This window comes from Xenopus tropicalis, chromosome 10, assembly GCF_000004195.4.
Source record: "Xenopus tropicalis strain Nigerian chromosome 10, UCB_Xtro_10.0, whole genome shotgun sequence".
Classification (NCBI taxonomy): domain Eukaryota; kingdom Metazoa; phylum Chordata; class Amphibia; order Anura; family Pipidae; genus Xenopus; species Xenopus tropicalis.
Window position 1 is genome coordinate 14,705,321 of NC_030686.2, and position 12,304 is coordinate 14,717,624.

At 42.0% G+C, this 12,304-nt stretch overlaps 1 protein-coding gene across 1 annotated transcript in view; it reads left to right on the forward strand.

Annotated features, from left to right (window-relative positions):
* The window catches only part of itga3 (integrin subunit alpha 3), a 36,083-nt gene that overhangs the window by 14,911 nt on the left and 8,868 nt on the right, over positions 1–12,304 (forward strand). Inside the window, exons 4-16 of the mRNA XM_004918608.4 lie at positions 1,278–1,527; positions 2,503–2,589; positions 2,817–3,021; positions 3,473–3,666; positions 4,830–4,918; positions 5,012–5,142; positions 5,240–5,323; positions 5,531–5,598; positions 6,696–6,832; positions 10,220–10,366; positions 10,904–10,998; positions 11,648–11,813; positions 11,987–12,055. Coding sequence (XP_004918665.2) covers positions 1,278–1,527; positions 2,503–2,589; positions 2,817–3,021; positions 3,473–3,666; positions 4,830–4,918; positions 5,012–5,142; positions 5,240–5,323; positions 5,531–5,598; positions 6,696–6,832; positions 10,220–10,366; positions 10,904–10,998; positions 11,648–11,813; positions 11,987–12,055 — 1,722 coding nt within the window. The remainder of the gene's footprint in view (positions 1–1,277; positions 1,528–2,502; positions 2,590–2,816; positions 3,022–3,472; positions 3,667–4,829; positions 4,919–5,011; positions 5,143–5,239; positions 5,324–5,530; positions 5,599–6,695; positions 6,833–10,219; positions 10,367–10,903; positions 10,999–11,647; positions 11,814–11,986; positions 12,056–12,304) is intronic.

Below are 12,304 nucleotides of genomic sequence, written 5' to 3' on the forward strand. Positions count from 1 at the left end.
TTCCAATGGGTACATACACAAACACAGAAAATACTCTGTGTCAGTAACAAACCAATACAGCCGCATTTTATAGCACACTCCTATATCGGCATTAATAATATTATTATTATTATTAACATTTATTTATAAAGCGCCAACATATTCCGCAGCACTGGATATAATATAGATATGAGAGAGATTTCAGGTGCGAGGGCTCAGTGGATGTTGTCACCTGGATCTACTATGGGAAGAAGGATCAGCTAGTAAAATAACAGCCAGGGGTCAATTCTGTGTGGTACAGAGAGAGAATCTGCTTTGGTGTGAGTTCATATACAGTATGTAATGTATTTCTGTCTCAGTGTCGGACTGGGCCTTCTAGAGCCCACCAGAGAACTGGAAACTAAGGGCCCCTAACACAACAATTAGATGTAACATTGCTAAATATAATATAATATATTATATATATATATATATATATATATATATATATATATATATATAAATGACATATAGACCTATGGTGAAAATAAGAAATGTCTGAAAGAAATTGGCCTTGGCAGGGGTCCACTAGGGCTGGGGCCACCAACATATGCTCTGGCATTCTGTCAGGCAAGTCAGACCCTGTTTGTGAATCTATCGTTCTACTGTTTTCTATTTTGAGAATTCTAAAACAGGCAAAAAAAACAATTCAATATTTTGTTTGTGATGATATTGGGGCTTGCATTGAATGGCAGAAAAGCATAAATAAGGAGAAACACATACACATGCACCATGCACGTATCACTTATCACCGTGTGCATGGATACATTTTTTAAGTAAATACAGGTATGGGGCCCATTATCCAGAAACCCGCTATCGAGAAAGCACCGAATTCCTGGAAGGTCATCGCCCAAAGGCTCAATTTTAATCAAATAATTCACATTTTTAAAAATGATTTCTTTTTCTGTAACTAAGCTGTATGAGTTTGCATTGAAGGCAAAACGATTGTTTTCTTTATAGATTTTTAGCAGACTTAAGGTATGAAGATCCAAATTTCTGATAGACCCCTTATCCAGAAAGCCCCAGGTTGTGGGTAACAGGTCCCACACCTGTATACAATATATATTTATCTATCTATCATCTATCTATCTATCTATCTATCTATCTATCTATCATCAATCTATCCCATTACAATCTTGCCCATTACTATGGTTGCATTATTAAAGCAGAGGCTTCTGATAGGATGTCTTCTATTCTTTGGGATTACTTGGGCAGAAGGACTGCTTTTGTTTAGACAATTCTTATGCCACCCATGCCAGGTTTGCGGCCATAGATACACGTCAGTGCGTTGGTCAGGAGAGGAGGACCAGCGGCGGATGATAGGAAAATGCTATATTAGAGGAAACAATTTGGAGCTGAATGAAGATGACGATTGGCAGACCTATCACAATGAGCTGTGTGACCCTAATTCTGATTTTGACGCCACGGGCATGTGCCAGATGGGCATCAGTGGGGGATTTACCAGTAATATGGTCTATTTTGGAGCACCTGGGGCATATACATGGCAAGGTGAGATGCTTTGATCCTCATGTAATAGGCTTGTCCTTCCCTTTTTCATGTCATGTCATTAGAGCTGCAGTGTATCCTACCTAATTCTCTCATGCGTTATCTGCCCCAATTCTGCCCAAACAAATAGGAAAATAATACAGTTCATGACACCGCAACCTGGAACTGGCACTTATCCTAACTCTGAAACTGTGCACCACAACTTCCACATGATTCCCGAAAAGGGGGTTTAAATGTTGCACCTGTATTGGTGTATCTTGTAGACCAATTAGTGGTACCTTGGGACACAACTTAGTGGTTTTAATGTAGGAATTTGGGGGGGGGGGGGGAGCTGCAGTGTGAGTAAAATACCTGCAGGGTTGTATATACATTTTGCACTTGCTTCATAAATGAGCACTTATGTTATATTTATTGTGGGTACTGGTGCAACTAGTGACTTGTGCAACTTGCACTCTATCCCTTGTGCTGGATTGAAATTCCTTCACAAAGCACAGAATGTGTGTAAGTCCTGCAGGCTGCTATTTTTTGAATAATCACACAGGGGCCAAGCCCCGCTTGCATTACACTCGTTGTACCGGTCAACTATTTTTTGCTGGACTGCGCTGGGAGTGCTGACTCTCTGGGCTGTGCACCGAGTAAGAATTGTTGGAGGAGGTAAGGGTGTGCTGGGTGAACTTTTCTTGTTGTAAGTCCTGCAGGGGTGCCACAGTACTTTGTATCGTCCTAAATGAGGTGCAAGGGAGGTCTGTACCTATGAATGTCACAGTTTCTCCTTTCAGCCCCTTTTGTATTTAGCCCTGGCAGATACTCTCACTAGAAACAGACAAAGCCATGGATATGGGCAAGCTTACTTACCCTTTAGGAGTAGGAAGACTCAATTTGCTATAATGCATCATGACAGATAAAGCTTTTCACCCCCACATCCTGTTCCGTAAGATTGTACCAAGCTTTAGCTGTTAGTGTGATTTTGTTTTTCAGGTTCAAACTTCATCCTACAGAGAGATACAGCCTGGGACCTAAAGGAAATCTATTATCCTACCAATAATACATTTAACATCTATATGGGTAATTTCTTTCAGTTCCTCTCTTCTTCACTTTCCCTTCTCGCTGTTCCTTCTCTCACTGTCTGCCCCTCACCCTCTCTGAGCTTCACTTGCATCTTTCAGTGCACTCTTATATAGTTCTCTTTTTAATTCTCATCTCCTTGCCACCCTGTTCTGGTTCCATAACATTATATTCCTTGACAGTCGGGCCCAGCTACCATGGGTGATTCTGTTCTTCCTCTCATGCAGGGTATACAGTCCAGGTTAACTCCAGAGTTCTGCATAAGGACCAAGTGACAGTGGTGTCTAGTGCTCCCAGATGGGAAAGCAAAGGCGCTGTGTTCCTGCTGGATGTGCAAAAGAACATTATGGTAGTAAAGCATGTGCTGAATGGTCAGCAGGTGGGCTCCTACTTTGGCAGCGCCATTGCATTGGCTGATCTTAATAATGACGGGTGAGTGTGTCCTTCCTGCCTCTTCTTTTCAACGCTTATTACAACAAAGGCAAAACTATACAATTGTGGGCAGTACATGGGGACTCAGACACTATGCACAAAGAAATCCTCAACAACTTTCGTCAGCACCTTCAAAATACACTTTATTACAGGTGCATGTCACTTGATAGCCAGATCCATCCACTTGTCCAATATCCTCTTTGTGAACAGCACCACAATAAGAAATATCTTCTTTAAAAGCCTTTATTAAGGGTTCTGACTTGGGCACTAGCAACGTTTCAGACCAACATTGATAGCTTGGACAAGGACCAATGTTGGTCTGAAATGTTGCTAGTGCCCAAAGAGGACTATGCACAAAGTAGCAATAGCTGGTCCTGACATTGTGTGTTTGCGCTTTGTAGGTGTGTTCTTATAGTCTTTTCTTTTTTATTCTCTTTTGTCTTACCTACAGGTGGCAGGACATAGTTGTTGGAGCTCCCTACTATTTTGATCGAAAAGAGGAGATAGGGGGTGCAGTATATGTGTATAACAACGTGGCAGGGTTTTTCAATGATAAGGCAGCAATGGTGCTGCACGGGAGCAGCTTCTCTGGGTTCGGCTTTGCCCTGGCAAACATTGGAGACATTAATCAGGATGGATTTACCGGTAAGTGATCCAGCTGCCATGTTACAGTCCTTCCCTATGGCCATAGGCTGATTACTTTGTCTCCATGTAAAGATCATTGACAGTCAAACAGTGGTGCCATAAACTAAGATCCGCACAGACATCCCATTCTGCTGGAAACTGTTGGTGGGGAGCAGCGCTTCTACAAGAAGTCTTCCTTCTGGACAATGGGAGATGCACCTTGGCTTATGGCATGTAGAACAGGCATAGGATCCATTATCCAGAAACTCGTTATCCAGAAAGCTCTGAATTACGGAATGGCCACCTCTCATAGACTCCATTTTTATCAAATAATTAACATTTTTAACTCTGTAATAATAAAACAGCACCTTGTACTTGATCCCAACTAAGATATAATTACCCCTTATTGGGGGCAGAACAGCCCTATTGGGTTTATTTAATGGTTAAATGATTCCCTTTTCTCTGTAATAATAAAACAGTACCTGTACTTGATCCCAACTAAGATATAATTACCCCTTATTGGGGGCAGAGATATAATTACCCCTTATTGGGTTTATTTAATGGTTAAATGATTCCCTTTTCTCTGTAATAATAAAACAGTACCTGTACTTGATCGCAACTAAGATATAATGAATTATTGGGGGCAAAACAATCCTATTGGGCTTATTTAATGTTTAAATGATTTTTTTTAGTAGCCTTAGGGGGCTATACTAACCGCCTACATTTTTTTTTCCCAATATGGGAACAACTTTTTAGAGATTTAAGATGCAACAAAATAGCTAAATATCGGAATCCGACAATTCGCCAGGTAAAAGTTGCCAAGATCATGTGGAAATCAATGGCAGATGACCCTTCCCTTTTTACGCTGTTTTTTTTTTTTTTGTGCGACAATTAGAAAAAGTCGCAGTTTTCATGCAACAATTCAAATGTTTGGGATCCTCACAACTTTTCTGTGACTTTTCTCGTACGGACTTTCAGTTCCTTCAAGTATGGAGACCCAAATTACGGAGCATTCCCGAGCATTCTGGATAACAGGTGCCATACCTGTACCTTATTCTTATTACTAGGTGCAGCTGAGCCTCAGTATCTCTGGGTATCTTCAGGATGCATGAATAATATAGAGGCTTGAGTTGATGTGCAGTTTTTGTTGTAAGGTTTCTAAAAGCACCACCTTTGTTTCACAGACCTGGCAGTGGGAGCCCCGTTTGACGGACTGGGTAAAGTGTACATCTATAACAGCAATGCCGACGGCCCAAAGCAAGAACCTTCACAGGTACAGTGCCTGTCTGCATGTCCCCATAGTCTTTGTATTCACAATGGAATATCTCTTATTCCCATGTAACTGTGGTGTGGCTCTTTCCTAAAGGTGATTGATGGCTCTCAAGTAGCAAATATCTCCACTTTTGGATACTCACTCAGCGGAGGGCTTGACGTGGATGATAACGCCTACCCAGATTTGCTCGTGGGAAGTCTGACTGACCGTATCGCCCTTCTGAGGTAAAGTCTTTTTGTATAGGCAGAAGCAGTTGGTTGAAGAATTTCGTATATTCTGTTTTTGGCTGCAGCTTTCATTGCGGCATTTCTTTTTTTATAGGTCTCGCCCGGTTATTAATATCTCAAAGGATTTTAAGGTGACTCCTACACTGGTGGATCCAAGCAAATGTTCGAATACTTCCTGGTGAGACTGATCATTTCTTATATATTGCTCTTTGCTAGTTCTCTACGATTGTCTTTTTGCCTTTTTTATCTTACTTCACTGCTGTCCCATAATACCCTAGGCTCTACTGCCAGTAGAATAATAAAAGCAAATGTCTGGTTGCTAGGATTTCCCCAGTGTCAGTTAATGAACCCTAGTAACTCAATCTCATGTCCTTTCTCTTGGTAGCATTGATGTCCTTGTCTGCTTCTCCTATACGCTAAGTACTGGGAACGCTGCCTACCGAAAGAATATCAGTGAGTATACGGGGCAGTCATTTTGTATGGATTGGAGTAGAACTGCATTGGCACCTTTTATCTGGAAAGGATCAAATCTGAGCTTATGGGGGTTCTGCACAAGATCTGAGGGCAGTTTGTACTGTTAGGTCTTTAAGAAAGTAGTAGATGTCTCTAGCACCGTGCATGGATGGTAAGTGTTTCTTACTTTTGTATTTAAGGCAAGAGTAGGTGTTTGTAGAATTGTGTTTGAAGTAGTGGTCAGAGTTTCTTGCAGTTTGTGGTTTCAAGCACTTTATTTTAGACAGTATAAGGCTTTTCTAGCGATGTACGTGACAGTGGTAGGTGTTTCTTAACACTGTATGTGAGGCAGTACAAGGTGTGTGTGAGGCAGTAGTAGGTGTATGTGAGGCAGTACAAGGTGTATGTGAGGCAGTAGTAGGTGTATGTGAGGCAGTACAAGGTGTATGTGAGGCAGTACAAGGTGTATGCGAGGCAGTAGTAGGTGTATGTGAGGCAGTACAAGGTGTATGTGAGGCAGTACAAGGTGTATGTGAGGCAGTAGTAGGTGTATGTGAGGCAGTACAAGGTGTATGTGAGGCAGTAGTAGGTGTATGTGAGGCAGTACAAGGTGTATGCGAGGCAGTACAAGGTGTATGCGAGGCAGTACAAGGTGTATGCGAGGCAGTACAAGGTGTATGCGAGGCAGTACAAGGTGTATGCGAGGCAGTACAAGGTGTTTGCGAGGCAGTACAAGGTGTATGTGAGGCAGTACAAGGTGTATGCGAGGCAGTACAAGGTGTATGTGAGGCAGTACAAGGTGTATGTGAGGCAGTAGTAGGTGTATGTGAGGCAGTACAAGGTGTATGTGAGGCAGTAGTAGGTGTATGTGAGGCAGTACAAGGTGTATGTGAGGCAGTACAAGGTGTATGCGAGGCAGTACATGGTGTATGTGAGGCAGTAGTAGGTGTTTTTTAGCAATGCATCCAAAGAAAGTAGTAGGGTGATTCTATTTCTGTGTGGGAAGCAATATTACATTTTATGAACAATCTCAAAGTTCGGCATAGGGGAACGCATACATTTCAGGCACTTATTATTAATCCTCTTCTGCCTTCCAGCTTTGCAGTACACTTTAGAGGCCGACCATGACAGACGCCCACCTAGGGTGAAATTCCAGGGTGCTTCTGGGGCTGTGTACCAGGGACTCTTCTCTATGCCAGATACCAAGTGTCAGAATGTTCAGCTGCTCCTATTAGTAAGACTTTCTATCTATCTAAATGTCATTTACTCTGTTTATTGAAGTTCACCAATGTTTTATTAGTAAAATAAACCTTCCTAAAGCAGCATAAATGGAGCATTCAGTGACACAGCCATGTGCTTACTCCCCTTGTACAGTCTCAGGGCAGGAAAAACTCTCAATACCCGCGGGTACCCATTTTTGTACTGTGACAGGATTGTGGATTTTATCATATATTTTTTCCTCTTATTTGCAAGTTTCTGTGGGCCCCAGCTTATCTAACCCAATTAGTTTTGTATGTACAATTATATACCCATAATCCTGCATGTGTATAACTAGTGGCCATATTCACTATTGGTTTTCTTGCAGATTTGTTTTAAATTCCTTGATAAAAAGGGAATTGGGGGTCCAGCTGGGGGCAGGCCTATGATGGATGAGGTGTAGCCAATACACATTAGGGAGTGTCCAGAAATGTTCCCAGTTTAATCTCTGAGAATGTTTTCTGGGGTACACAGTAAATGAAACTACCGCAAAAAAAGGCAATATGTGAATTACACTGCATTGGCCCCTTTCTCCTTTGCTACATACAGTACATAACCAAAGGCTCACAGACAGAACAGGATGTGTGCTACGACCTCAGACACTTGTGGTTCCAGTCCACAAACCCAGGTTGTAACATTTCCTTCATTTCCCCAGAAGACTCAGCCCATATATGGATTACAGCTCTTTGTTATAGTGTAAGACATTATAAGACATATCTAAAAAGATACAATCTATGGCAAGACACACACATCTAGGTACTCAAATGTACACAGAATCACTTACAGAGCTAGATCTACTGAGCCCAGAGCCCATATTCACAGAATCTGCCATGACACACTACCAGACCAGCATGCCTTGTCTCTTTTGTTACCCTAGTATGGGCCCCCAGTGCTATGTATGCATGTGGTGTGATTGGGGTGTTGTAGCCATATTTATCCCTTCACAGAATTGCCCCTTGTTGCTTCCAGAAGAAATCTAGCATGTTATTTGCACAGCAGCTCTCCAGTTGGGAATTTTAGCAGCTATCTGGTTGTTAGCTTATTATTTACCCTAGAAAATAGGTAGTGGTTTGAATGATCAGCCTATACAGTAAATATAGACAGCGACACATTATCGAGAAGCTTTAAAAACCCCAAGCAGCTGCAAGAACAGGAAGTTTTGCTATAAATATGGCAGTTTTTGAAGAAAATGTAAGGAAGTACAATGAAATAAATATGAATGTTACAATGACGACTCTGTCAGGCTTAAAGGAACAGTAACACCAAAAAAATGTATATATTTTAAAGAAATTAAACTATAATGTACTGCTGCCCTGCACTGGTAAAACTGGGGTGTTTGCTTCAGAAACATTACTAGAGTTTATATAAACCCTGCTGTGTAGCCCCGGGGGCAGCCATTCCTGCACTGGTACAGCTGGAGTGTTTGCTACAGAAACCCTACTATAGTTTATATAAATACCCTGCTGTGTAGCCCCGGGGGCAGCCATTCCTGCACTGGTACAGCTGGAGTGTTTGCTACAGAAACCCACTATAGTTTATATAAATACCCTGCTGTGTAGCCCCGGGGGCAGCCATTCCTGCACTGGTACAGCTGGGGTGTTTGCTACAGAAACCCTACTATAGTTTATATAAATACCCCGCTGTGTAGCCCCGGGGGCAGCCATTCCTGCACTGGTACAGCTGGGGTGTTTGCTACAGAAACCCTACTATAGTTTATATAAATACCCCGCTGTGTAGCCCCGGGGGCAGCCATTCCTGCACTGGTACAGCTCGGGTGTTTGCTACAGAAACCCTACTATAGTTTATATAAATACCCTGCTGTGTAGCCCCGGGGGCAGCCATTCCTGCACCGGTACAGCTGGGGTGTTTGTTACAGAAACCCTACTATAGTTTATATAAATACCCCGCTGTGTAGCCCCGGGGGCAGCCGTTCCTGCACTGGTACAGCTGGGGTGTTTGCTACAGAAACCCTACTATAGTTTATATAAATACCCCGCTGTGTAGCCCCAGGGGCAGCCATTCAAAAGAAGAAAAGGCACAGGTTATATAGCAGCTAACAGATAAACCCTGTAGAATACAATGGTGTCTTATCTGTTATCTGCTATGTAACCTGTGCCTTTTCTCCTTTTTTCCAGCTTGAATGGCTGCCCCCATGGCTACACAGCAGCTTATTTATATAAACTATAGTAGTGTTCCTGAAGCAAACACCCCAGTTTTACCAGTGCAGGGCAACAGTACATTATATTTCAATTACTTTAGAACAATCTCATTTCTTGGTGTTACTGTTCCTTTAAAGACAAAGAATGATGTGCATTGTTGTGTAATCTGTGTTTAAATGCTATGTTTCTTCATACATGTTATGCATTAAAGCTGTTTTAGCCTATTAAAACAGAGATTGCACTCGCCCACTGCACTTGCTGTTATAAATGACCCCTACATGTGTGCCTGAACTGAAGGGCTAGGGGCCCTACAGTTCTTTTCCTCCCCATTCCGAAAGTTGATGCCAGCGGGTGTTTGGAGAGCCAGGGAGAAAAAAAACCTACCCCTATGCCCCCCCACCCACAATCATTTTCTGGATCTCTACAGCATACCACTGTGGAAAAGATCTTTTTGTTGCCTGCAACATTTCCTGCAGTGATGTAAGATGCAACAAAGAGGTACATTAACATCAGATCCTGTTACTTGGCTTGTGAAACTGGGCATACATGATAAGATTTTTTAGTTATCATAGGACCAAGCTTATCCTGAAGCAATCGTTTAAACGTATGATTTGTCCATCACCGAAAACTACCATTTCAAGCGATATCGTCTAGTTGAAACTAAGAAGACTACCTGCTTGGTCCTGAAAACAATTGGACAACTGGCAAATTTCATTGCTAACGAGGAAAATTCTCAAACCCGCCCAAATGATTTTCTGACCGATGTCGGATGAAAAAATCGCTAAATGTGCGATTGTTCGGTTTGCTGAAATTGGTCGTTAGGGAGAGAAACATCTAAACGTGTATGGCTATCTTTACGCTGATCCTGAATTTCTGCCATAAAGGAAGATTGGACTGTTGTATTTTACTAGAAAGGGTGTAGAGAATTTTATTTTTTTTAGAAATATAGTAAACAGTTTTTCCCCATAAATACACAAATGTACACATTCCTAAAAATGGATACATTGGTATTAGATGTCTTTCTTTGCTGCTTTAGGCTGTCATTGTTATAAGGCAGGATTTCATTAGGTCCTAAGGGGTTGTCCTTAAATCTTCTCCTACCACATGCAATATTGTACTTACTGTATATATAGGCAGTTTATGTTCTTGATTCTTTTTAACAAAAGCTCATGTTTCTTTTCACCTTTCTCGGTCTGCTTTAATAGGATAATATTCGGGACAAGCTTCACCCAATCAGCATCTCTTTGAAGTACTCAATTCTGGAGAGGGAGGCGAGAGGACGATCGGCAGTCCGCTCACTGGATAATTTCCCTGTGCTCAGTGAAGACCAGAGCAACTTCCAAGAGCTGGAGGTGAGCGCTCAGGGAGGGGCAAGAGATGGGTGAATGAGCAGCAAAGGGCGTATGTTAACCAAACTCCTTCCGTTGCTTTCTATTATTATCTATACTAAATCCCCTACGTGTCTGCACCCAAGACCTATGTGTATGGTTGCATGTAGCCAGAATTTACAAATAATGTGCGTGGATCCATTACATGATTGTTCAGGGGAGGTCCTTTGCTGTTAAGAGATAGAGGAAAACCATCCCCCTTCATACTCTGACAGTATAGGACTCCTGACCAGGTCTTTCCCAGACTGCTAAAGCCATGTTGTAGTGTCGCCTGACGTAAGTACCACTGGATTGTGTTGACTTGAGGCCACGTTTCAATTAATAGAAGTATTTGTGCTCACATTCGGAATGATTTTCATGGGAACGTGTCGGTATCAACTTCTCATATCAATTCCAATGTGCATTTCCAAAAATCAGTCTAGACTAATAGAGCGACGGGATTGTGTGGTCCAGACCAATTTTTAAGTTTGTGATGATGTTTTCTGTATTTGTTTATTGCAGATCCACTTTCAGAAGGAGTGCGGCTCAGATAATGTGTGCAGAAGTAACCTGCAAATGCAGTACGAGTACGTGGTTGGAAATGCGCCACTGTCCAAGTAAGAGTTGTGGACATTTTTATCTGAGCCTGAAAACTGAAATGCTGAGTTAGTTGTACTGGTTTGTAGGCTGGCATTGTAATCCAGTAAAATGATTTCTGGTAGCCCTCCTAAAAATCATATGGCTCCTAGTTAGCCCAAGGGCTCAGCAGAATTGCCCCAGCCCAGTCGATATATCTGGGTGTCATAGGGTCATTTACAAACAGTATCGAAGCTGCACTAAAAAGGATGCAAATGTTGCTCTATTGAGACCATCTTTGCGCTTCTTGCTATACTGTATGGTTGTGCTAATGGGCCCTGTGTCCATCATACCTCTTCTGGTGAATTAAGTACAGGAATGCCTACTGATGCAGCAGTAATTCCAGGGTTCCCACTATGGACTGCATCAATAAGTTTACATAACTCCTCCTATTTCTCCATATAACCGCTCCTCTTGCTACATATAATCTCTCCCTGAAATCCATCCATTTTTCCATATAACCGCTCCTCTTGCTACATATAATCTCTCCCTGTAATCCCTCCATTTCTCCATATAACCCCTCCCTATATTCACTGTAGATATATTCATGTACACACACATTTATTTTCTATATATTACCCCATTGGTAATCCTCAATATGTCTTCCTTTTATTGCATCTGATCCCACAGGGTAAATGGCTCACAGATTCTGCACTATGACTCAAGTGTGAATAAGGTGAATCTGAACGTTATCGTTACAAACTTTCCCAGCGCCACATCACCAGCGGATGATGCCCATGAGGCAGTTCTGAACATAACCATTCCACCTGAGCTTTTCTTTTCCTCTGTTCGACCAGTAAGTGCAACCAGCCCTGCAAGGCTTGAGACTTAATCTTTCCAAGGCCACATCTTGTAATTCCAAGATCTGTATCTTCTTTCTTCCCTGATATCGTCTCTCCTAAGCAAAACTTTTCTCTTGTATATCCATAAAGCACTGCATTCTAACAGATTGTGTCTTTCCCCTGACAGCCTCTGGCCTGCACCTTGAAGGAGACCATCATCTGTGAGCTTGGCTTCCCATTCAAAAGGAATCAGAAGGTGAGAATATCTTGTTGGTATTTGTTCTAACCCAAGTGCCTTGTCATAAAACAAGACTCGGAGACAAGGTTCTTTCAGAAAGTCTGAGTTATTAGTCATACAAAATACAAGTCTTGTGGAAGCCATCTCTATAGCATACCAACCGAGGCGACAGTATGTGAGACAAGAAGCTTCAGAACAATACAGTAATGGTCTGTGCTATTCTAACCTTTTATATATGAAGCACAATATTCAGTTATTTCCATATAA